At 42.4% G+C, this 23238-nt stretch overlaps 1 protein-coding gene across 2 annotated transcripts in view; it reads right to left on the bottom strand.

Annotated features, from left to right (window-relative positions):
* The window catches only part of crtc1a (CREB regulated transcription coactivator 1a), a 50392-nt gene that overhangs the window by 14257 nt on the left and 12897 nt on the right, over nt 1-23238 (bottom strand). For both annotated transcript variants that reach the window (XM_079529573.1, XM_079529574.1), the window contains exons 5-10: nt 22742-22836; nt 14651-14736; nt 14077-14117; nt 5047-5240; nt 3329-3477; nt 966-1058 (exon numbers count right to left, since the gene is read on the bottom strand). In XM_079529573.1, the coding sequence (XP_079385699.1) occupies nt 966-1058; nt 3329-3477; nt 5047-5240; nt 14077-14117; nt 14651-14736; nt 22742-22836 (658 nt within the window). The remainder of the gene's footprint in view (nt 1-965; nt 1059-3328; nt 3478-5046; nt 5241-14076; nt 14118-14650; nt 14737-22741; nt 22837-23238) is intronic.

Genomic DNA, 23238 nt, shown 5'->3' with positions numbered 1-23238 from the left:
AATCATGAAACTTTGCAGGGCTACTCGGGCCCACTCCCAGGCAGCAGGCCAAGGAAGACCTGCCACCCTAAATCTTCTCAAATCAGCCTCATAGTGGCGCTATAAGAACCTATTTCAAGGTGGGGCCTATCCAGTGTTGTTTTTGGCAGCAAATTTCTATTTTAGTTTTAGTCATAGTCTTTAGGAATCGTTTTCACTTAGTTTTAGTCACATTTTAGTCACCTGGAAGGTTTTAGTGTCTAGTTTTAGTCGAATAAAAATGTCATAAGATTTTAGTCGACTAAATCTACAGTTGATTTAGTCGAACAAATTGTATTTTGGCGGGCCTTGATGTCGTCGTAATGGCTGATTTTACACTTGCTGAAAATAGCCGATCTACAAGTTCACAACGCGTCGCAGCGCAACACGTTGTGAGCTTGTACATCTGCTATTTTCAGCATGCAACCAAGTGTAACATGACTTATACTGGATCTCTTGTCCACTAGTCCCTTCCTAACATTTTAGTCTAGTTTTTATTTGCTGACGAAATTGTCAATACATTCAAGTTTTAGTCATCGTAGCTTAGTTTTCATTTAGTTTTCGTCAGTGAAAAAAGGTAGTCGGCGAACATTCTTCGTCTTAGTTTTGGTCGACAAAAACAACACGGGTGCCAGACTAAACGTTGCAATTTTCTTCAAAACACACTCCCCCCCTCCCCCCTCCCCCCCAAAATGTCAGTCAGAATTTCTAGAGAGAGATTCTATAAATGGGAGTGCTGGAGGAGGACAATTAACCCATTTTGGGCGGGAACCCCTTTTGGTGTTTTAACTAAGCATTATGTTATACTTTAGCTATTGAAAAATAGCAGATCTACAAGCTCATAGCGCGCCACCGAGTGGCGCGCTACGAGCTTGTAGGTCTGCTAAAATATATATTCTTTCAGAAGACTTTTTATTTCGACGTCAGGCCTAAATGGGTTAACTCACTGGCTGGTTCTGGAGTGACTGGGACGAGGGCTCCTGTGTGAAGAAGGCGTACTGGGACAGCTGCTGTTCCAAGGACATGGCATTGATGGCTGCCTGTGGAGGACACACAGAAACAGATAGGACTTTCTGTCATATACACTCTGCCAATCCACCGCTTTCGCTAGTTGGGTTAGTTGAATGGGTCACTCAATCATCTTCACTGTTACGGAACAATTATTCAGTCATACCCAGTGGCGTGCACAGATAGACACTAGGGGGTGCTAGAGCACCACCTGCCCTTGCCCTCTGGACAGCAATGTGCCCTTAAAAAAAATCACACCCGTGTGAACTGAGTGGTGTAAGGTCTTATATAGACTGATCAGCTGTGGTCTGACGTAATGAAATCACACCCATGTGAACTGGGTGACCATAGCAACCATGCTCATTTTTTGAGCACAGACAGACAGACACGTAAACTAACAAAGCCAGTCGTAGGAGTGGTTTACACCACTCAAAAAATACATATATGTATATATATATATATATATATATATATATGTTATTCTTTTTGAGTGGTGCAAACCACTCCAACAACTGGCTTTGTTAGTACCCGTGTGTGTTTGTGCCTGTACGGGTGAGCATGGTTGCTATGGTTAGCATGGTTGCTATGGTTAGCATGTGACGTCAGTAACTATAACAATAACTATAACAATAAATGTGTAGTTGCACCACTCAGTTCACACGGGTGTGATTTTTTTGTACAGTGTATGTATGTACAGTATGTGGACCATGGTGGCATTGATACATTTTTGATTAAAAAAAAGCTTTTAATATATTATTTAAGCCCCAAAATGTATAAATCTCACACTATTAAGGCAACCGGCCGGTTCCACGCGCTGCACAAGGTGCCCTTTTTTCACTTGAGCACCTGCCCCTCTAAATGTCTGTGCACGCCACTTGTCATACCTGGCTTAGGGTTGACGACACGAGTACAGCATCTTGCAATGGGTCTGGTGACTGGTCTACAAGAATTTGCTATACACCACCAAGATACCCATGTACCCCCATGTGTCTAAATACTTGCTTAACACATTGAGAGCCCACGCAAAACTGCCCAAAATCCCTTTCACCTAGAAAATCCATTCACATTTTTTATAATTCAGCTGACTGTGGAGACACATGCTGGAACTTTTTACTTTGAAATGTTTTATAGTTTCTGAGTTATTTAATTTAAACGCCAAATGCATTGTGAAAAAAAAGTGTTTTGATTTTTCTGATTTTTTTTAATGAAAAATAAATAAAAATAAAAAATAAATAAAAATATTATTATTATTTATTTTTTTCAAAGACGTCCACAGACGTCTTGGGCTATGCACGTGCGGTAATACCCAGGACGTCCACAGACGTTTTGGGCACAAAATGTGTTAAATGTCAACGAAGTCCCCACACACACACAACACTAGAGGGAGTTCAACAAAACCATGTGCAACCCAGATTCGGCTCAAACAAGGGAATGAATTCATTTCACTCCTATGCCACCAAAATGTGGAACGCCTTACCAACAGCTGCCATTCAGACATTCGAATCCCTTGACTCCTTCAAAACCGCTCTCAAAAGGGCACCTACGGACGGCTGCAATTCGACTGTATAGCCCCCGTAAATAAAGTCCCCCGTAAAATAGAGTCCCTACCCCCCAACACCCCTTTTCCCCCATACTGTACATGTTTGTCCCATTTTTACTTTATTTAGAAGTGTATATTTGTACATCTCTAAATGTTGTGATGAATTGAAAATGGTGGACCCTGTAACGGTTTTTGTATTGACTTGTGCTGTCGTTTTGGAAATGTACCCATTTTACATACTGTGGGGGGGGGGAATCAATCAATCAAACCTCTCAAGGTGAATTAAATGCAAATTGAAGTTTGTCTGACTGACTGATAGAGGCTGTGCTGGCGTTAGGGTGAGGGGGGTGGGTGGGTGGGGGGGGGGGATACCTGAGAGAGGGTGAGTGGTGGGGAGAGCGTGGGGGAGAGAGTGAGGGGTTGGTGTTGGTTGGAGTCTCCTCCACTCACCTGAGAGAGGGTGAGTGGTGGGGAGAGCGTGGGGGAGAGAGTGAGGGGTTGGTGTTGGCTGGAGTCTCCTCCACTCATCTGAGAGAGGGTGAGTGGTGGGGAGAGCGTGGGCGAGAGAGTGAGGGGTTGGTGTTGGTTGGAGTCTCCTCCACTCACCTGAGAGAGGGTGAGTGGTGGGGAGAGCGTGGGGGAGAGAGTGAGGGGTTGGTGTTGGCTGGAGTCTCCTCCACTCACCTGAGAGAGGGTGAGTGGTGGGGAGAGCGTGGGGGAGAGAGTGAGGGGTTGGTGTTGGCTGGAGTCTCCTCCACTCACCTGAGAGAGGGTGAGTGGTGGGGAGAGCGTGGGGGAGAGAGTGAGGGGTTGGTGTTGGTTGGAGTCTCCTCCTGTCACGTTCAGGATGAGAGGAATCATGTTGTCCTGGACGGCCTGCATCGCCATACCTTGAGAGGTGTTGTTCACTCCTAACCACGTACACAGAAAGTTGAAACATATTAGTTATCAGAGTAGAAACTGATAAAAAAACACGACTGACCCACCCAGGTGATGGCAATAATACTAATGACCGTAGTCTTACCGTGCAACGTGGTCGTTATAAGTTGATTTCTCCCTCTGTCATTTCCTCGTATTTCTAGTTTATTTAAATAATGCCATGCAAATTTGTCCAGTGCATATCCTACGAGTGTTGTGCCTGAGAGTGTCGTGTTTGTTCAGGAGGAAGGAGGAACACACTTGATCATGCCATATTTTGCTAATCAGTGAGTGGCAGGCCACAGGTGATCATGTGTCTTAAATAGTATCCATGTCACATCTGTTCCTGTGGGGGGTAAGTCCCTGTACGTACAGATTATGTTGTATGGAGATATCATCTTGACAACATAGAGAACGAAATATATCTGGTAGTGCAAGATGATCAACGTTGAGATTTAGTGAGGACGATTCTACAATTGTCTTCTAAATCTTGACAGTTTTCTGAAAAACCCAATGTGTCAATGTCAGTCGTTCTCAAACATTTTCATGTCAAGGACCCCCAAAAATATATGTAATTGTCCGTCGAGCCCCATCTGAAAATATGTTGTTCCAGGGACCCCCCCCCCCCCCCCCCCCCCAGCAGCAAAGATTTGAGTTAAAAACATTCGCTCTGAAAGAATATATTCAAACATTTGAGCCTCATTTTTTTATATGCTATGAGCTTGTAGATCTGCTATTTTTCAATAGCTAAAGTATAACGTAATGCCTAAAACACCAAAAGGGGTTCCCGCCCAAAATGGGTTAAACGCTCAGGTCATGACTGTGGGAACCCTGACTGTGTAGCATCGCTGCCCACTATAGTCTTTGTTTTATCTGCATAGACTAAAGGCCTATCCATAGTCCAGGTTTCGGTTGAAAACCGAAGAGGTTGCCACCGAAAACTACAACATGACGTCACGCCGCAGTTGGTCACCGCTCACACAACACCCCTCTCTATTTTTTACTAACCACCATTTCGGTGGTCACCTCTTCACCGAAAACGGAACTATGAATAGGCCTTAAAGGAGAATTCCATGCTAAAAGGCTTTCTTATCTTTATTTGTAGTTGTTACGTCCCCACCAAAGAGGTCCAGGTGTTATTTTGTGCAAAAGTGCATTATTGGCTATTTCCCCTAATATAAGCCCTCAATGGGCGTTTGATTTTTGAGCGATGGAAATAAGCAAATTAGCACAACACCCCAATAATTGCAAATAGCCAATAATGCGCTTTTGCACAAAATAACACCTGGACATCTTTGGTGGGGACGTAACAACTACAAATAAAGGTAAGAAAGCCTTCTGGCATGGCATTCTCCTTTAACCCATTCTGGACGGGAACCCCTTTTGGTGTTTTAACTAAGCATTATGTTATACTTTAGCTATTGAAAAATAGCAGATCTACAAGCTCGTAGCGCGCCACCGAGTGGCGCGCTACGAGCTTGTAGATCTGCTATTTTTGAAAAATCGTAAAAATGCGGCGCAAGGCTCCAGTCAGGCTCCAGCCCGTCTCCAGTCCCAAGTACCTTGTATGTTATTCAGGTTCCCAGTGCTGTTAGCGGGGCTGAGCGAGGTCGCTAATACCGCGTCGTCCGTATCGAGTGGCGTCGGTAGAGGAGGGGGGAACTGGATGTTGGTCAGGTCTGGCAGCGAGCCGCCCGTGTTGTGGGGCACTGGAATCAGTGACGTCAACAGATCCTGGTCCGGGGAGGGGAATATACTGAGGGAAAACAGAGGAGAATGATGATGGGCAGAGTGCAGTACGGGGGGGGTTATAACTAGGCATGTAACGATTCACTCAACTCACGATACGATTCGTATCACGACATGAGGTTCATGATACGATTTTTCACGATATTTTAAACAAAAAATATTTTCCAGAAAAATTACCATTTTTAGTGTGGTTGCCCTAAAGGGCAACCAGACTATTGTAATCGTAACACTTTTTAGTGTGGTTGCCCTAAAGGGCAACCAGACTATTGTAATCGTAACACTTTATTCTTTTTACTGGAGTAACCTTTATTTTGAAACGCTACTCCTCCCACAGTTTTGACTGTACGCACTTGAGCCATATCTCAAATTGACCGGAAAAATCGGGAATGGTGTGCTTGCTCGTTTCTAAGAGAAATATTGTATAGTTTAATTGATATTAATTTATTAGTGAATTAAATTTCCCCATTGACATGAATGGGAAAATTCGAAAAATCACGTTCAAGTATTTTTTCCTCGGAGACCGTAAGGGCTATAGTTACAAAACTTGGAGGGATAATTCGTAATACTTACTAAAATTAATTAACTTATAATTACATCGGTCGGCCTCATGGTGGCGCTATAACAGCCCACTTTACCTTTTGGCTTATAACTCTTGAACCGTAGGTCGTAAATTCAAAATTCCTTTCTCCCTGTATTCCATGGGCCATGACGCATCTCCCCATATAGGCCACGCCCATTTGCGTCAGGATAGATTTTCCGCCATTTTGATTTTTCTTCAAAACACACCTTTATTTTCTATTTCTACAGATTTTGTCCGAATCTCACAGAAATCGGTACACATGATCTCTGGACCTATCGGACCGCGTTTCAATTTTTTTCAGATTTTTTGAATTTGTTTTGTCCGTATCGTTCGGCCTTAATCGTCGTCCGAAGTTAGTGGGAGGGGCCTATTTTACAAAAAATGCCTAAAGTCACGAACGGAATGTCCAATCCATCCCAAATTTGAATCAGATGTTGCGGGTGGTTTAATCAACCAAAAGCCAAAAGCGATTCCATTTTCATCCATAGGGGGTGCCGCAAATGCGAAAAATGTAACCGTTTCTTGCAGAAAAATGTTTTTTGGGGGGATAAATCCCATCCGAATTACTTACGCATGATCGCAGGGGTGACGCAACATTGTAATTGGCTGCCAATATCAGTGGGAGGGGCATATGTAAGCCACTGCGGCAACCACACTTTGCAATTTTTTAAAATTGCGACCTTTCTAGTTATTTTTACTGGAGTAACCTTTATTTTGAAACGCTACTCCTCCCACAGTTTTGACTGTACGCACTTGAGCCATATCTCAAATTGACCGGAAAAATCGGGAATGGTGTGCTTGCTCGTTTCTAAGAGAAATATTGTATAGTTTAATTGATATTAATTTATTAGTGAATAAAATTTCCCCATTGACATGAATGGGAAAATTCGAAAAATCACGTTCAAGTATTTTTTCCTCGGAGACCGTAAGGGCTATAGTTACAAAACTTGGAGGGATAATTCGTAATACTTACTAAAATTAATTAACTTATAATTACATCGGTCGGCCTCATGGTGGCGCTATAACAGCCCACTTTACCTTTTGGCTTATAACTCTTGAACCGTAGGTCGTAAATTCAAAATTTTCTCCCTGTATTCCATGGGCCATGACGCATCTCCCCATATAGGCCACGCCCATTTGCGTCAGGATAGATTTTCCGCCATTTTGAATTTTCTTCAAAACACACTTTTATTTTCTGATTCTACAGATTTGGTCCGAATCTCACAGAAATCGGTACACATGATCTCTGGACCTATCGGACCGCGTTTAATTTTTTTTCAGATTTTTTGAATTTTTTTTGTCCGTATCGTTCGGCCTTAATCGTCGTCCGAAGTTAGCGGGAGGGGCCTATTTTACAAAAAATGCCTAAAATCACGAACGGAATGTCCAATCCATCCCAAATTTGAATCACATGTTGCGGGTGGTTGAATCAACCAAGTACCAAAAGCAATTCTATTTTCATCCATAGGGGGCGCCGCAAATGCGAGAAATGTAACCGTTTGTCGCAAAAACATGATTTTTGGGGGCATAAATCCCTTACAATACTTACACATGATCACATGTGTGACTTGAAATTGTAATTGGCTAGCAATATCAGTGGGAGGGGCATATGTAAGCCACTGCGGCAACCACACTTTGCAATTTTTTAAAATTGCGACCTTTCTAGTTTTATGTAATTAGTGTGGTTGCCTATGGGCAACCATACTATTGTTTCCCTTACCTTTTATTTCTTTCTTTCTTTCTTTCTTTCTTTCTTTATTATTATTCTGTATAAACTTTATTTTGCAGTGCTACTCCTCCCACAGTTTTTGCCGAACATACTCGAGCCATATGTCAAATCGACCGGCTTCATCGGGAATGGTGTGCTTGTTGATTGATAAGAGAAATGTTGTATAGTTTAATTGATATGAATTAATTAGTGAATTAATTTCCCCCATTCACTTGAATGGGAAAATGGGAAAACTCACATTCAACTATTTGTTTCTCTGAGACCGTAAGGGATGTAGTTACAACACTTGGGGAGGAGATTCATAATAATTACAAGAATTAATTAACATAAAATTATATCGGTCGGCCTCATGGTGGCGCTATAACAGCCCACTTTACGTTTTGCCTTCTAACTCTTGACCCGTAGGTCATAAAAACAAATTTATTTTTTCCCTGGATTCCTTGGGTCATGACGCATCTCCCCATATAGGCCACGCCCATTTGCGTCAGGATAGATTTTCCGCCATTTTAAATTTTGTTCAAAACACACTTTTGGATCCTCCACCTACAGATTTTGTCCAAATCGCACACAAATTGGTACAAATGATCTCTGGACCTATCCAATTAAAACGGCACAGTCAGAATTTTGATCTTCTGTATCGTTCAGCCGTAATCGTCTTCCGAAGTTAGTGGGAGGGGCCTATTTTACAAAAGATGCCACAATTCACGCACGGAATGTCCGATCCATCCCAAATCCAAATCACATGTCGAGGGTGGCTTAATCAACGCAGAGCCAAAAGCAATTCCATTTTCATCCATAGGGGGCGCTACAATTGCAAAAACAATTACCCGTTTTTTGCAAAAACATGATTTTGGGGGGGAAATCCCCTCCGAATGACTTATGCATGATCACAAGGGTGACTTCACATTGTAATTGGCTGGCAAAATTACTGGGAGGGGCCTATATCAGCGAGTGAGGCAACCACACTTTGCAATTTCCCAGAATTGCTTCTTTCTAGTTTCTTTATTTCGCTAGAGTAACCCTAAACTTTGTAGTACTACTCCTCCTACAGTTTTGACTGTACGCACTTGAGCCATATCTCAAATTGACCGGAAAAATCGGGAATGGTGTGCTTGCTCGTTTCTAAGAGAAATGTTGTATAGTTTAATTGATATTAATTTATTCGTGCATTAAATGTCCCCATTGACATGAATGGGAAAATGCGAAATATCACGTTCAAGTATTTTTTCCTCGGAGACCGTAAGGACTATAGTTACAAAACTTGGAGGGATAATTCGTAATACTTACTCAAATTAATTCACTTATAATTATATCGGTCGGCCTCATGGTGGCGCTATAAAAGCCCACTTTACGTTTTTGCTTATAACTCTTGAACCGTAGGTCGTAAACTCAAAATTATTTTTGCCCTGGATTCCTTGGGTCATGACGCATCTCCCCATATAGGCCACGCCCATTTGCGTCAGGATAGATTTTCCGCCATTTTGTATTTTCTTCAAAACACACTTTTATTTTCTAAATCTACAGATTTTGTCCGAATCTCACAGAAATCGGTACACATGATCTCTGGACCTATCGGACCGCGTTTAATTTTTTTTCAGATTTTTAGAATTTTTTTTGTCCGTATCGTTCGGCCTTAATCGTCATCCGAAGTTAGTGGGAGGGGCCTATTTTACAAAAAATGCCTAAAATCACGAACGGAATGTCCAATCCATCCCAAATTTGAATCAGATGTCGTGGGTGGTTTAATCAACCAAAAGCCAAAAGCGATTATATTTTCATCCATAGGGGGCGCCGCAAATGCGAAAAATGTAACCGTTTGTCGCAAAAACATGATTTTTGGGGGCATAAATCCCTTACAATACTTACACATGTTTACATGTGTGACTTGAAATTGTAATTGGCTAGCAATATCAGTGGGAGGGGCATATGTAAGTCACTGCGGCAACCACACTTTGCAATTTTTTAAAATTGCGACCTTTCTAGTTAGTGTGGTTGCCCAAAGGGCAACCAGACTATAGTACTTGTAACACTTTATTATTTTACTGGAGTAACCTTTTTTTTGAAACGCTACTCCTCCCACAGTTTTAACTGTACGCACTTGACCCATATGTCAAATTGACCGGAAGAATTGGGAATGGTGTGCTTGCTCATTTCTAAGAGAAATGTTGTATAGTTTAATTGATATTAATTTATTAGTGAATTAAATTTCCCCATTGACATGAATGGGAAAATTCGAAAAATCACGTTCAAGTATTTTTTCCTCGGAGACCGTAAGGGCTATAGTTACAAAACTTGGAGGGATAATTCGTAATACTTACTAAAATTAATTAACTTATAATTACATCGGTCGGCCTCATGGTGGCGCTATAACAGCCCACTTTACCTTTTGGCTTATAACTCTTGAACCGTAGGTCGTAAATTCAAAATTCCTTTCTCCCTGTATTCCATGGGCCATGACGCATCTCCCCATATAGGCCACGCCCATTTGCGTCAGGATAGATTTTCCGCCATTTTGAATTTTCTTCAAAACACACTTTTATTTTCTGATTCTACAGATTTGGTCCGAATCTCACAGAAATCGGTACACATGATCTCTGGACCTATCGGACCGCGTTTAATTTTTTTTCAGATTTTTTGAATTTTTTTTGTCCGTATCGTTCGGCCTTAATCGTCGTCCGAAGTTAGCGGGAGGGGCCTATTTTACAAAAAATGCCTAAAATCACGAACGGAATGTCCAATCCATCCCAAATTTGAATCACATGTTGCGGGTGGTTGAATCAACCAAGTACCAAAAGCAATTCTATTTTCATCCATAGGGGGCGCCGCAAATGCGAGAAATGTAACCGTTTGTCGCAAAAACATGATTTTTGGGGGCATAAATCCCTTACAATACTTACACATGATCACATGTGTGACTTGAAATTGTAATTGGCTAGCAATATCAGTGGGAGGGGCATATGTAAGCCACTGCGGCAACCACACTTTGCAATTTTTTAAAATTGCGACCTTTCTAGTTTTATGTAATTAGTGTGGTTGCCCAAAGGGCAACCAGACTATAGTACTTGTAACACTTTATTATTTTACTGGAGTAACCTTTTTTTTGAAACGCTACTCCTCCCACAGTTTTAACTGTACGCACTTGACCCATATGTCAAATTGACCGGAAGAATTGGGAATGGTGTGCTTGCTCATTTCTAAGAGAAATGTTGTATAGTTTAATTGATATTAATTTATTAGTGAATTAAATTTCCCCATTGACATGAATGGGAAAATTCGAAAAATCACGTTCAAGTATTTTTTCCTCGGAGACCGTAAGGGCTATAGTTACAAAACTTGGAGGGATAATTCGTAATACTTACTAAAATTAATTAACTTATAATTACATCGGTCGGCCTCATGGTGGCGCTATAACAGCCCACTTTACCTTTTGGCTTATAACTCTTGAACCGTAGGTCGTAAATTCAAAATTCCTTTCTCCCTGTATTCCATGGGCCATGACGCATCTCCCCATATAGGCCACGCCCATTTGCGTCAGGATAGATTTTCCGCCATTTTGAATTTTCTTCAAAACACACTTTTATTTTCTGATTCTACAGATTTGGTCCGAATCTCACAGAAATCGGTACACATGATCTCTGGACCTATCGGACCGCGTTTAATTTTTTTTCAGATTTTTTGAATTTTTTTTGTCCGTATCGTTCGGCCTTAATCGTCGTCCGAAGTTAGCGGGAGGGGCCTATTTTACAAAAAATGCCTAAAATCACGAACGGAATGTCCAATCCATCCCAAATTTGAATCACATGTTGCGGGTGGTTGAATCAACCAAGTACCAAAAGCAATTCTATTTTCATCCATAGGGGGCGCCGCAAATGCGAGAAATGTAACCGTTTGTCGCAAAAACATGATTTTTGGGGGCATAAATCCCTTACAATACTTACACATGAATCACATGTGTGACTTGAAATTGTAATTGGCTAGCAATATCAGTGGGAGGGGCATATGTAAGCCACTGCGGCAACCACACTTTGCAATTTTTTAAAATTGCGACCTTTCTAGTTTTTTTATGTAATTAGTGTGGTTGCCCAAAGGGCAACCAGACTATAGTACTTGTAACACTTTATTATTTTACTGGAGTAACCTTTTTTTTGAAACGCTACTCCTCCCACAGTTTTAACTGTACGCACTTGACCCATATGTCAAATTGACCGGAAGAATTGGGAATGGTGTGCTTGCTCATTTCTAAGAGAAATGTTGTATAGTTTAATTGATATTAATTTATTAGTGAATTAAATTTCCCCATTGACATGAATGGGAAAATGCGAAAAATCACGTTCAAGTATTTTTTCCTCGGAGACCGTAAGGGCTATAGTTACAAAACTTGGAGGGATAATTCGTAATACTTACTAAAATTAATTAACTTATAATTATATCGGTCGGCCTCATGGTGGCGCTATAACAGCCCACTTTACGTTTTGGCTTATAACTCTTGAACCGTAAGTCGTAAAATCTAAATTATTTTTGCCCTGGATTCCTTGGGCAATGACGCATCTCCCCATATAGGCCACGCCCATTTGCGTCAGGATAGATTTTCCGCCATTTAGATTTTTCTTCAAAACACACCTTTATTTTCTATTTCTACAGATTATGTCCGAATCTCACAGAAATCGGTACACATGATCTCTGGACCTATCGGACCGCGTTTACATTTTTTTCAGATTTTTTGAATTTTTATTGTCCGTATCGTTTGGCCTTAATCGTCGTCCGAAGTTAGCGGGAGGGGCCTATTTTACAAAAAATGCCTAAAATCACGAACGGAATTTCCAATCCATCCCAAATTTGAATCACATGTCGCGGGTGGTTTAATCAACCCAGAGCCAAAATTAATTCCATTTTCATCCATTGGGGGCGCCGCAAATGCGAAAAATTTAACAGTTTCTTGCAGAAAAATGTTTTTTGGGGGGATAAATCCCCTCCGAATTACTTACGCATGATCGCAAGGGTGACACGACATTGTAATTGGCTGGCAATATCAGTGGGAGGGGCATATGTAAGCCACTGCGGCAACCACACTTTGCAATTTTTTAAAATTGCGACCTTTCTAGTTTATCTTCCCTCCCGAGCTTTTTTCACATTTTTTATTTAACTACATTGCAAAAGAAGTAGCATTACTTTTGACAGTGCAGAAACACAATTGCCTTCCTTGATGAGCATCAACGACCATCATCATTCAAATAAAATTGAAAATTGATTTTTTTTATTTCAATAAATCGATTCATATCGTCAGGATTAATATCGATATATATTGATATACGATATATCGTTACATGCCTAGTTATAACCCATTTAGACCTAAGTTCGATTCTACAAATGCCTTCTAAATCATGACAGTTTTCTGTCATGTTTCTATATCAGTGGTTTTCAAACTATTTCATTTCAAGGACCCCCAATATCATATGTAATTGGCTGCCGACCCCCCTCCATCTGAAAATATGTTGTTCCAGGGGACCTTCCAGAAGCAAATATTTGTGTTAAAATGTTCGCTCTGATTTTTCAAAAAATAGCAGACCTACAAGCTCGTAGATCTGCTATTTTTCAATAGCTGAAGTATAACAATGCTTAAAAGACCAAAAGGTGTTCCCGCCAGAATGGGTTAAAGGGATATTTCACTTTCAAAAAAACTTTTGGTCATTTCATCATCTACTCAGGCTCATGTGAACACCCCGGGCAGTTTTTAAGTTGCTTGATTCAGTAATTAGATATTTGATATTCATTTTAGCTGCCCCGCCCCCTCCCTATACAAACCCATTATAACTTAAAACTACATTTTAACCATGATAGATTCATCGAAAACACCTAAACTTTTTTATGTTGACTGATAATGTCCTAATACGTGAGAGGGCCGTGGTTTGTCATTTACTGTTTTCATTTATTTTTAATAATTATTTTGGAAAGAACCTCCTGCTGCCCGCAGCTTCTTCAGCTTCAGCTGCTCCTCACAAAATCAAAAAGAATTATAAAAAAAAAAAAGATGAATCTATCATGGTAACAACACAACGGAGCGAAATAACTCATGGAATGGACTAGTTTGCCCATAATAAGGTAAGAAAACAACCCAAACGTCTAAAAAAGTGGTCTTACCCTTTAAAACCTGCCCGGGGTGTTCACATGAGCCTGAGTAGATGATGAAATGACCAAAAGTTTTTTTGAAAGTGAATTATCCCTTTAAGTCCTGTTACTGGGATCTCAAAAACAAAAGATAATAATGAGGGTTTTTGCTTTGAAGAAAAACAACAACAAAAGTGTTGTAAACTGCCGTTTCTTTTCCTTCTTTCTAATTATTTGTTCGGCCCAAAACATTGTGTTTATTGTCATGATTTGTCACGACAAGAGTTGGCTTTGTCCGCGGCGTAAACGTCTTTAAATAAATATTTTTTGAAAAGTCTATGAGGAAAAATGAACGGGGAATTCTTTTCCGGGTCTCTCGAGGGGGCGGGACTGCGACGCTCTACAAGAGCGGGCTTATAGAACACTCACTTGATCCCTGGCACTTTACAGGGCTTGGACCTTGAGGCATTCTAAAAGGAGATGAAGACACATAATAACCCAGTTAGAATATACTGGGTCAGGCTCAGGTAGTAATAATGAGAGAGCTGCTACTGAACATGCACGTGAATGCTGAAAATCAGTGTTGAGGGAAAACTAAATGAAAACGAAGCTAAACTGAGACTAAATATACTGACAATTTCGTCAACAAATACAAACTAGACTAAAATGTTAGGAAGGGACTAGTGGACAAGAGATCCAGTATAAGTCATTTTACACTTGGTTTGCATGCTGAAAATGGCAGATCTACAAGCTTGTAGATCGGCTATTTTCAGCAAGTGTAAAATCAGTCATTACGGCGGCATCAAGGCCCGTCAAAATACATTTTAGTCGACTAAATCAACTGTAGATTTAGTCGACTAAAATCTTACGACATTTAGTCGACTAAATCTAGACTAACACTAGAACATTCCAGGTGACTAAAATGTGACTGAAACTAAATGAAAACTATGACCAAAATCAAAATTCGCTGCCAAAAACAACACTGGCTGAATTGAAATCTCACCTTCTTGCACTCCCAGTTCTGGTTTAGTCCGTCCTCATCCACCTCCTGTTTGATGGTCTCTGAACCTGGGACAGTGAGCAAGAGGACTGCAGAGAGAAGAAGCAGGTACAAATATAGTTTGAAAATAAATGACAATATTTTGGATGAATTTGTTCCATTTGACACCATTTTTTTCCCGGGGGGAATCTTTCAGAATAAAAAGGCGCTAGAGTAGATGAGGCAGATTTTACTCTGAAAGGCCCCACCGCCTTCCATTTCCCCCCCAAAACCAGGAGGTGAAATGTTCCATTACTAGTACCTCGCGCTAATAAGTCTGATCTCTCTTTTTTAGAAGCGTTAATATTCCAAAACGAGATGCTTTGGTTAAGTCATAAATGAGGACAGAACAACGTCGCTTTGATCAAAGCCATGGAGAGCACCGTAGATTTAGAGAGAATATAAGGCAGATTGTTGGCACGTAAACAAGGAAGTGTATGGCTGCGTGCGCACGCAAAACATGTTCGGGAGCGCTGAGCAAGGTGTTGCCTAGCAACGGCCACTGTCAAAAATGTGATTTTAGCAATCGCGTTTTATATCATTAAAACACTTTCCCTCCCATTCATGAGTTACACAAGTTAATTGATGTAGAACAGCTTCCGTCCCGTTCACGAGTTACACTAGTTATGTTTTCATTGTTTAATTCGCGTTTTTTTTACGTTTTTTTTGTGGCTTTTCGCCTTTATTTTATTTTTTTATGGAGGGACAGACATTAGGCTGACAGGAAATAGGGAGAGAGATGGGGGGAAGACATGCAGTAAAGGCCGTCGGGATCGGGAGTCCAACCCGCGGCACACTGCCAGACTGGATTGTCAGCCAAGGTGCCTGGACCACTGAGCCATGGCCCAGGCCGCGTTTTTAATATGTTTTAAGACTTACAGGGTTTCCATCGGACAGAGTGGGGATAGGTGACGCGTTCGGATGTCGTCACCGGAAATGTTTCAGTCGCACTGGCATGCAAAGGCTTCTGGGAAATTGAGGCCCAATGCATTCCAATGGCAATCAACGGGAGTGTTCCTCCTCCGCTCTTTGTTTTTCATCGGCACTTTGGATTATTTTTCGACACGACGACAAAAGGATCACACCATTTTAAAGCGGATTTCCATGAAAGCGGTGGTTCTTCAAAGGTTCATGATATGAAAAACTAGGCAGTCAAATGGGGATTGCGATGTTTTTATCCCGCAGTCAAACTGTTAAAAAAGGACTTAAAGACGTACATACACATCTGAGGCATCTGATTTGAGAGGACGTGTTTTCACGTCCTGGGTATGACGTTAAACTGCATCCAACCTGGAGAGGGATGGGCGCCGCCAGGTTTAATTGCCCAAGACACACCATATGATGACAACTACAGCTTTACCCATACCGGCTCGGTCGTCGCCCGGGTCAACAAGTCGGCCACCAGGACGGAGGTGGAAAATGTACTACTGGGAAACTCTGCAGATTCCGCACTAGAGACAATATAGTTGTGGGAACCTGGAACGTAAGAACACTAACCGCTGATGGGAAACTCGAAGAGCTAGCCCACGAAATGGATCAATACCGCTGGAATATATTAGGCTACGTTGGAAAGGATTCGGTGAAACATCAACCGATGTAGGCCACAAGCTCTATTTCAGCGGCAAGGAAGACAAACACCAACATGGTGTTGGTTTCCTTGTTCACAAAGACATTACGGACACTGTCATGGGCTGCCGGCCAGTCTCAAGCAGACTCATTGCCATTCGTATGAGAGCAACCCCATTCAACATCACCATCATTCAGGCCTACGCCCCAACATCCACGTATGAGGACAGTGAGGTGGAAGACTTTTATGAACAACTACAAGAGGTCCTAGATCAAACTCCAAAGAAAGATAGTACAAGGAGACTGGAATGCAAAGGTTGGAGAGGATGCTTACACCAACTGGAAAGACACATGTGGTCCATATGGCAACAGCGAGACCAACGACAGAGGCCTAAGGCTTTTGGAGTTTGCCAGGTATAACAACTTGTTGCTAGCGAACACACTTGGCCCCCACAAGGCCTCCAGACGATGTACCTGGCACAGCCCCGGTGGAGAGTACCACAAACCAGATCGATTACATCATGGTCAAGAAGCGCTTCCGCTCAAGCATTAATACCGGGAGGACACGCAGCTTTCCAAAAGCAGACATTGGGAGTGACCACGACCTCGTCCTGATGTCTTTCCGCCTACGCTTGAAAAAGCTCAAACGCTCCAAGTGCACCAGAATGAAGTTTGATCTGGACAAACTACGAGACCCTGAGGTGGCAGAAGCCTTCAAGGCAATGATAGGAGGGAGGTTTGCAACACTGCTCATCCTAGGCTCAGAAGAAATTGATGTCAATAGCATGACCTATCGGCGGCATTTGACACAGTGAACCACCAGCTGCTCCTAGGCACCCTAGCTGATCTAGGCATAGGCGGGACGGCGCTGAAGTGGTTCTCCTCCTACCTCTCTGACCGGACTTACCAGGTTTCTTGGAAAGGTTTGCTATCACCCCCCCGCACCCTCCAAACTGGGGTCCCACAGGGATCTGTACTTGGTCCCCTCCTCTTCTCACTGTACACTAAATCCCTTGGCACCATCATCTCTGCTCACAATATATCCTATCACTGCTATGCCGATGACACACAACTGTTTCTATCCTTCCCCCCCTCTGCCACCCAGGTAGAAGAGCGCATCACTGCATGCCTGGCTGACATCTCACAGTGGATGTCTTCCAACCACCTCAAGCTGAACCCAGACAAGACTGAGCTTCTGTTCTTCCCAGCTAAGTCCTGCCCTATGCGGGAGCTAACTATCTCCGTAGACAACGCCCTGGTAAAGTCTGTCCCGACAGCCAGGAACCTTGGTGTTGTCCTGGACAGTCAGCTCTCGTTCAAAACACACATCACAGCTGTCACTAGATCCTGTAGGTTTACACTCTACAACATACAACGAATTAGACCGTTCCTCACCCAGGAGTCAGCCCAGCTCCTAATCCAGACAACAGTCTTGTCAAAACTTGACTATTGCAACTCCCTCCTTACTGGCCTACCGGCATGTGCACTTAAGCCCCTCCAACTGATCCAAAATGCCGCAGCACGCTTGGTCTTCAACCAGCCAAAATTCTCACACGTCTCCCCCCTTCTCCGCTCGCTCCATTGGCTCCCGGTCGCTGCCCGCACAGAATACAAAACTCTGATGCTGGCATTCAAAGCAACCAAAGGCATGGCCCCCCCATATCTCACAAGTATGATCGTACCCTACAAACCCTCCCGCTCACTCAGATCAGCCAACACAGGGAAGCTGGAGGTACCTTCACTAAAAACGCCGGGACAACGCTCCACACGTCCCAAACTCTTCTCCCTTCTGGCTCCAAAACTATGGAATGCACTTCCCATTGCAGTCAGAACTGCAGCCTCACTCCTAATCTTCCGCCGTAGTCTGAAAACCCACCTCTTCAGACTCCACCATGGCCCGTAGCACTTGCCCTAGCCTAGCCCCTTAGATAGCACATTATGTAGACTTAGATAGTATTTTAAACAGACTTATAGCTTGTTATGTAGACAGCTCTAGAATTGCACTTTATGTAGTCATAGCACTTTATAGTACACATGTATAATATATTATATAGTATAGTATGTATAGTTTACATAGATACTCCACTGTTACGTTCTTAGTTTACGCATGATTCATGATAACTACTTTTTATACATGTGATGTATGCCATGCTTTTTGTTATTGCTTAATGTAAGTCGCTCTGGATTAAGAGCGTCTGCTAAATGCCTAAATTGTAAATTGTTATGACGACCACGATGAACACAGTCATAACCGAAACTGCCACTGAGATCCTTGAACTGTGCCAAGAAATTGGGGACAGCCTGAATGCCAACAACACCACCAAGAAGGCATATGAAATTGTTAAGGAGCTAACAAGACCAAAACAGACCAGAGTCTCTGCAATCCAGAGCAAGATCAGTGAATGTCTAACGGAAGAACAGGACATCTTGGAAAGGTGGACAGAATACTGCTCTGACCTCTACAACCACACGGCAATTGGAGATCCAACAGTCCTGACATGTCCTCAATCCACGGAGGAAGAAGACAAGCTCCCCATCCTCCGTGAAGAAGTTGAGGCAGCAGTCCGAGCACTGAAAAAAGGAAAAACATCCGGAGTGGATAACATCACAGCAGAGCTTGTACAAGCAGGAGGAGAATCCATGATCGACACCCTCACCATCCTGTAAAACAAAATCTGGCAGAGTGGTGAATGGCCTACATCATGGACTCAGTCACTCATCATCACACTTCCGAAAAAAGGCAATCTTCAACTGTGTGAAAACTACCACGCCATCAGTCTTATCAGCCATCCCAGCAAAGTCCTTCTGAAAATAATACTGAATAGGTTAAAACCTCAAGCTGAACTGATCATAGCTGAAGAACAGGTTGGATTTAGGGCAGGGCGGAGCACCACAGAACAGATATTCAACTTGAGGATTATCTGCGAGAGATATCTGCAGCATCAACAACACCTGTACCACGTGTTCATAGACTTCAAGAAAGCCTTTGACCGGGTATGGCATGCTGCGCTGTGGGCGACCATGAGGAAGTATAACATCAGAGTATAACATCAGACCTAACCTTGTCACTTGTCAACATTCAACATCTGTACAACAAAGCTACCAGCGCAGTTATCTACAACGGAGCTATCGGAGACTGGTTCAGGACAACAATTGGAGTGCGCCAAGGATGCCTTCTCTCACCCATTCTCTTTAATGTTTTTTCTGGAGCGTATCATGACGGATGCCCTGGCAGACCATGAAGGAACTGTCAGTATAGGTGGCAGACCAATCACCAACCTCCGTTTTGCGGACGACATTGATGGGCTAGCTGGTGAAGAAAAATAACTTGCCAGCCTAGTGGATAGGCTTGACATCACTTCCCGAGCCTATGGAATGGAAATCCATGCAGACAAAACCAAAATGATGACCAACAACAACAGTGGCATCCGCTCAGACATCCAAGTCAACGGACAGGCACTGGACACGGTGTCCAGCTTCAAATACCTTGGAGCAATCGTGTCCGATGAAGGATCCAAACGGGAAGTCCTTGCGAGAATAGCACAAACAACTGCTGCCCTGGCAAAACTCAAGCCCATATGGAAAGACAAAAACATCAGTCTGGCATCAAAGGTGAGACTACTGCATTCACTTGTCAGGTCAATCCTTCTCTATGCTTGTGAAACTTGGACTCTTACAGCTGAGCTACAGAAGAGAATACAGAGTATGGAAATGAGATGCTACAGAAGACTCATGGGTATCTCCTACACCCAACATGCCACAAACGAGGAAGTACGGCAAAAGATCAGCCAAGCCATCGGCCCACATGATGACCTTCTGACCACTGTCATAAAGCGTAAACTGAGGTGGTACGGACACATCACCAGATCCTCAGGCCTTGCAAAGACCATCCTGCAAGGCACCGTACAAGGTGGCAGGAGAAGAGGGAGACAAAAGAAAAGATGGGAAGATAACATCGGAGAATGGACACACTTGAAACTCAGCGAGGCAATGAGAGCTGCCGAGGACTGACAGGGATGGAGAGAGCTGGTCAACAGATCGTCTGTGGTGCCCCAACGACCCTCCGGGGTTACGGGATAGGTGAGGTGAGGAGAGTTTTCACGTCCTTAGCATCCTAAGTGTATGATAATATGATATGATGAGTGTATGATATGCAGGTCTTGACACTTGACACCGATTGCCCGGGGCACGCAAGTAAAAAAATCGGCGGTCAAGTGTGCATTTTGAGTGGGGATACAACCGTCTTTGTTCGCTATAAAGTAAACACAACACGAGATATATCCGCCTTGAACGTGGTCATTGCGCTCCACCTCCGAGCAACACGGCGATGCTGCGTCGTATGGCGGGCGGTGTTGCACGCCGAACGTGGCATGATTCACAACGCTTGGGATGCGATGCGCCGTGGGCTTGTGGATCATTTGTTTTCGCCACACGACACCGTTGTTGTACCATAAAGTAATTCTCGCAGAACGAGCACACAACACATCAATAATATACATTGCCTGCCTGCCAAGTGTCAACAATACCATCACTGCTTGGCTTATTAATTATTGTGTTCTTTCAGAACGTCGTTGTTGTTTAATGGTTGCCAGTCATTCAACACTCATCTCACGCCGATAGTAAGCCCATGCATGGGCTGTGTGAAAGTGGAACCTCCAGTAATGAGGGGTGTCCTCCGAATGGAAGAACAACTCTGAAGAGAGCTGCCTCTAATGTTCTTATTGTTAAAATAAAATGCTAGTATTTACATAACTTGATTGTTTACTGTAGCCGATTCCCGTGACTTAACCCCTTTTGGTGTTTTAAGCATTACGTTATACTTTAGCTATTGAAAAATAGCAGATCTACTGTACAAGCTCATAGCGCGGCACCGAGTGCCGTGCTACGAGCTTGTAGGTCTGCTATTTTTGAAAAATTGTGAAAATGTGTTGCAAATCTTTGAATATACAGTATATTCTTTCAGAGCGAACGTTTTTAACTTAAATCTTTGCTTCTATTGAGGTCCCTGGAACAACATATTTCCAGATGGGGGTCGGCAGCCAATTACATATACACTGTATTTTTGGGGGGCCTTGACATGAAATATCGAGCACGCTACTGATATAGAATCATAGGTGTTTCAGAAAACTGTCAGGATTTAGAAGACATTTTTTTAAATTTCGACGTCGGGCCTAAATGGGTTAAACAAAAACATAGTTTTCAACTGGGAAAGGAAACGTTTCAAGCATGCAAGTAGAATGTAAAAAATAAGAACAGTAATGCAGAATGTACGATATATAAGTGGCCGTGAGCTGAGGGAAAGTAGAACATAACCTGCCTCTGAGACCTTAGTGTCAACCCCTGATATGAGTGTATGATAAGAAATATATATACATATGTCATTTAGAAATAAGTAAAGAAATCATCCCAAGATATAAGGTACATTTAGGCTTGACTTGATTTAGTCAAAACTAACATTATGTTGTTGTTCACCAAATACTGATATATAAATTAAAGATGAATTGAATGAGAATCACGGTTCACACAGCAGTAAGAAGAAAAGAATCTGTGAAAGTGCTCAAGACGGTTCCCTGTGTTCTCACAAGTCATGTTTTCTTCTCCCCCTGCCTTCAAAGCCACGCTCTTTGGGAATCTAAACCCTTTTATCTTGTATACCAGAGGGCTCTAAGCTTCAACAATGAGAAGAAAGCCGAAAAACACATTTATAAAACAGGCAAACATCAACCCAATGTCAGCGTACACCACACATACGACGACAAATAATATGCTTGGGGTTTCTTGCACTATCAGGCTGTAATTGAACCTTCTTAAACTAAACTGTGTTGTATATATGGAACATAAACTACTGTAAAGCTGTTCACATAATGTTTACCTAACTTTGCTACTACAGGGAAAACATGCACATGTATGTGTGTTACTATTTTATTTAATGTTTTACTCTTAGAATGCTCTTTCTTGCACACTTTCCCTTCTATCCCTTTGTTTGCTGTGCTTGCTGTGTTTTTGTTGTATTGAATTGTCTGTAAGGAAGCCAAATGTATCTGTACACCAGATGTAACAATGAAGTACAACCTTGAAAATACTTCCTTAAAAGTCAATGAAGTCCACAATCACAACACCAGAGGGAGCTCGACAAACCACGTGCAACCCAGATTCGGCTCAAACAAGGGACTCAATTAATTTCGCTGCTATGCAACTAAAATGTGGAACGCCCTACCCAACAGCCATAAAGAAATGTGAATCCCTAGACTCCTTCTAAACCGCTCTCAAAGAGCACCTACGTCCGGACAGCTGCAATTTGAAACTGGCCCCTGTTAAAAAAAAAAAGTCAAAGCCCCCCCCCCACACACACACACACACACTTTCGGCCATACTGTAGCCTACATGTTTCTCCCCCCTTTTCCCTTTCTTGAACTGTATATATGATGATTTCAATCAATCAATATTCCTCAATAAATAACAATGAAATAAAATGAAACGTCTGTATACCTCGTTTAGGCTGGAGTTCTTGTGAGCCTCCCAGAAAGGCGGCCTGCTGTGCAGGAGTCAGGGTGCTCTGGTGGAGCGCTGAGTCAGAGTTAGTCCTGCAGTATGACAAATAAAGAACATCACTGACACCGAGTGTGATACATGGTGAAGAAGGGAAGGGAACACTGTTGATTTCGTCGACTAAATGACGAAAAATGTTCCGTCGACTACCTTTTTTCACGGACGAAAACTAAATGGAAACTAAATGAAAACTAAGCTACGATGACTAAAACTAAGACTAAATAAATATACTGACAATTTCGTCAACAAATAAAAACTAGACTAAAATGTTAGGAAGGGACTAGTGGACAAGAGATCCAGTATAAGTCATTTTACACTTGGTTGCACGCTGAAAATAGTCGATCTACAAGCTGCGACGCGATGTGATCTTGTAGATCGACTATTTTCAGCAAGTATAAAATCAGCCATTACGACGGCATCAAGGCCCGCCAAAATAC

This window comes from Electrona antarctica (assembly GCF_951216825.1).
Source record: "Electrona antarctica genome assembly, chromosome: 19".
In the NCBI taxonomy this organism is placed as follows: Eukaryota; Metazoa; Chordata; class Actinopteri; order Myctophiformes; family Myctophidae; genus Electrona; species Electrona antarctica.
The sequence above is the reverse complement of the archived record's forward strand: the minus strand, read 5'-3'. Positions and strand labels throughout refer to the sequence as shown.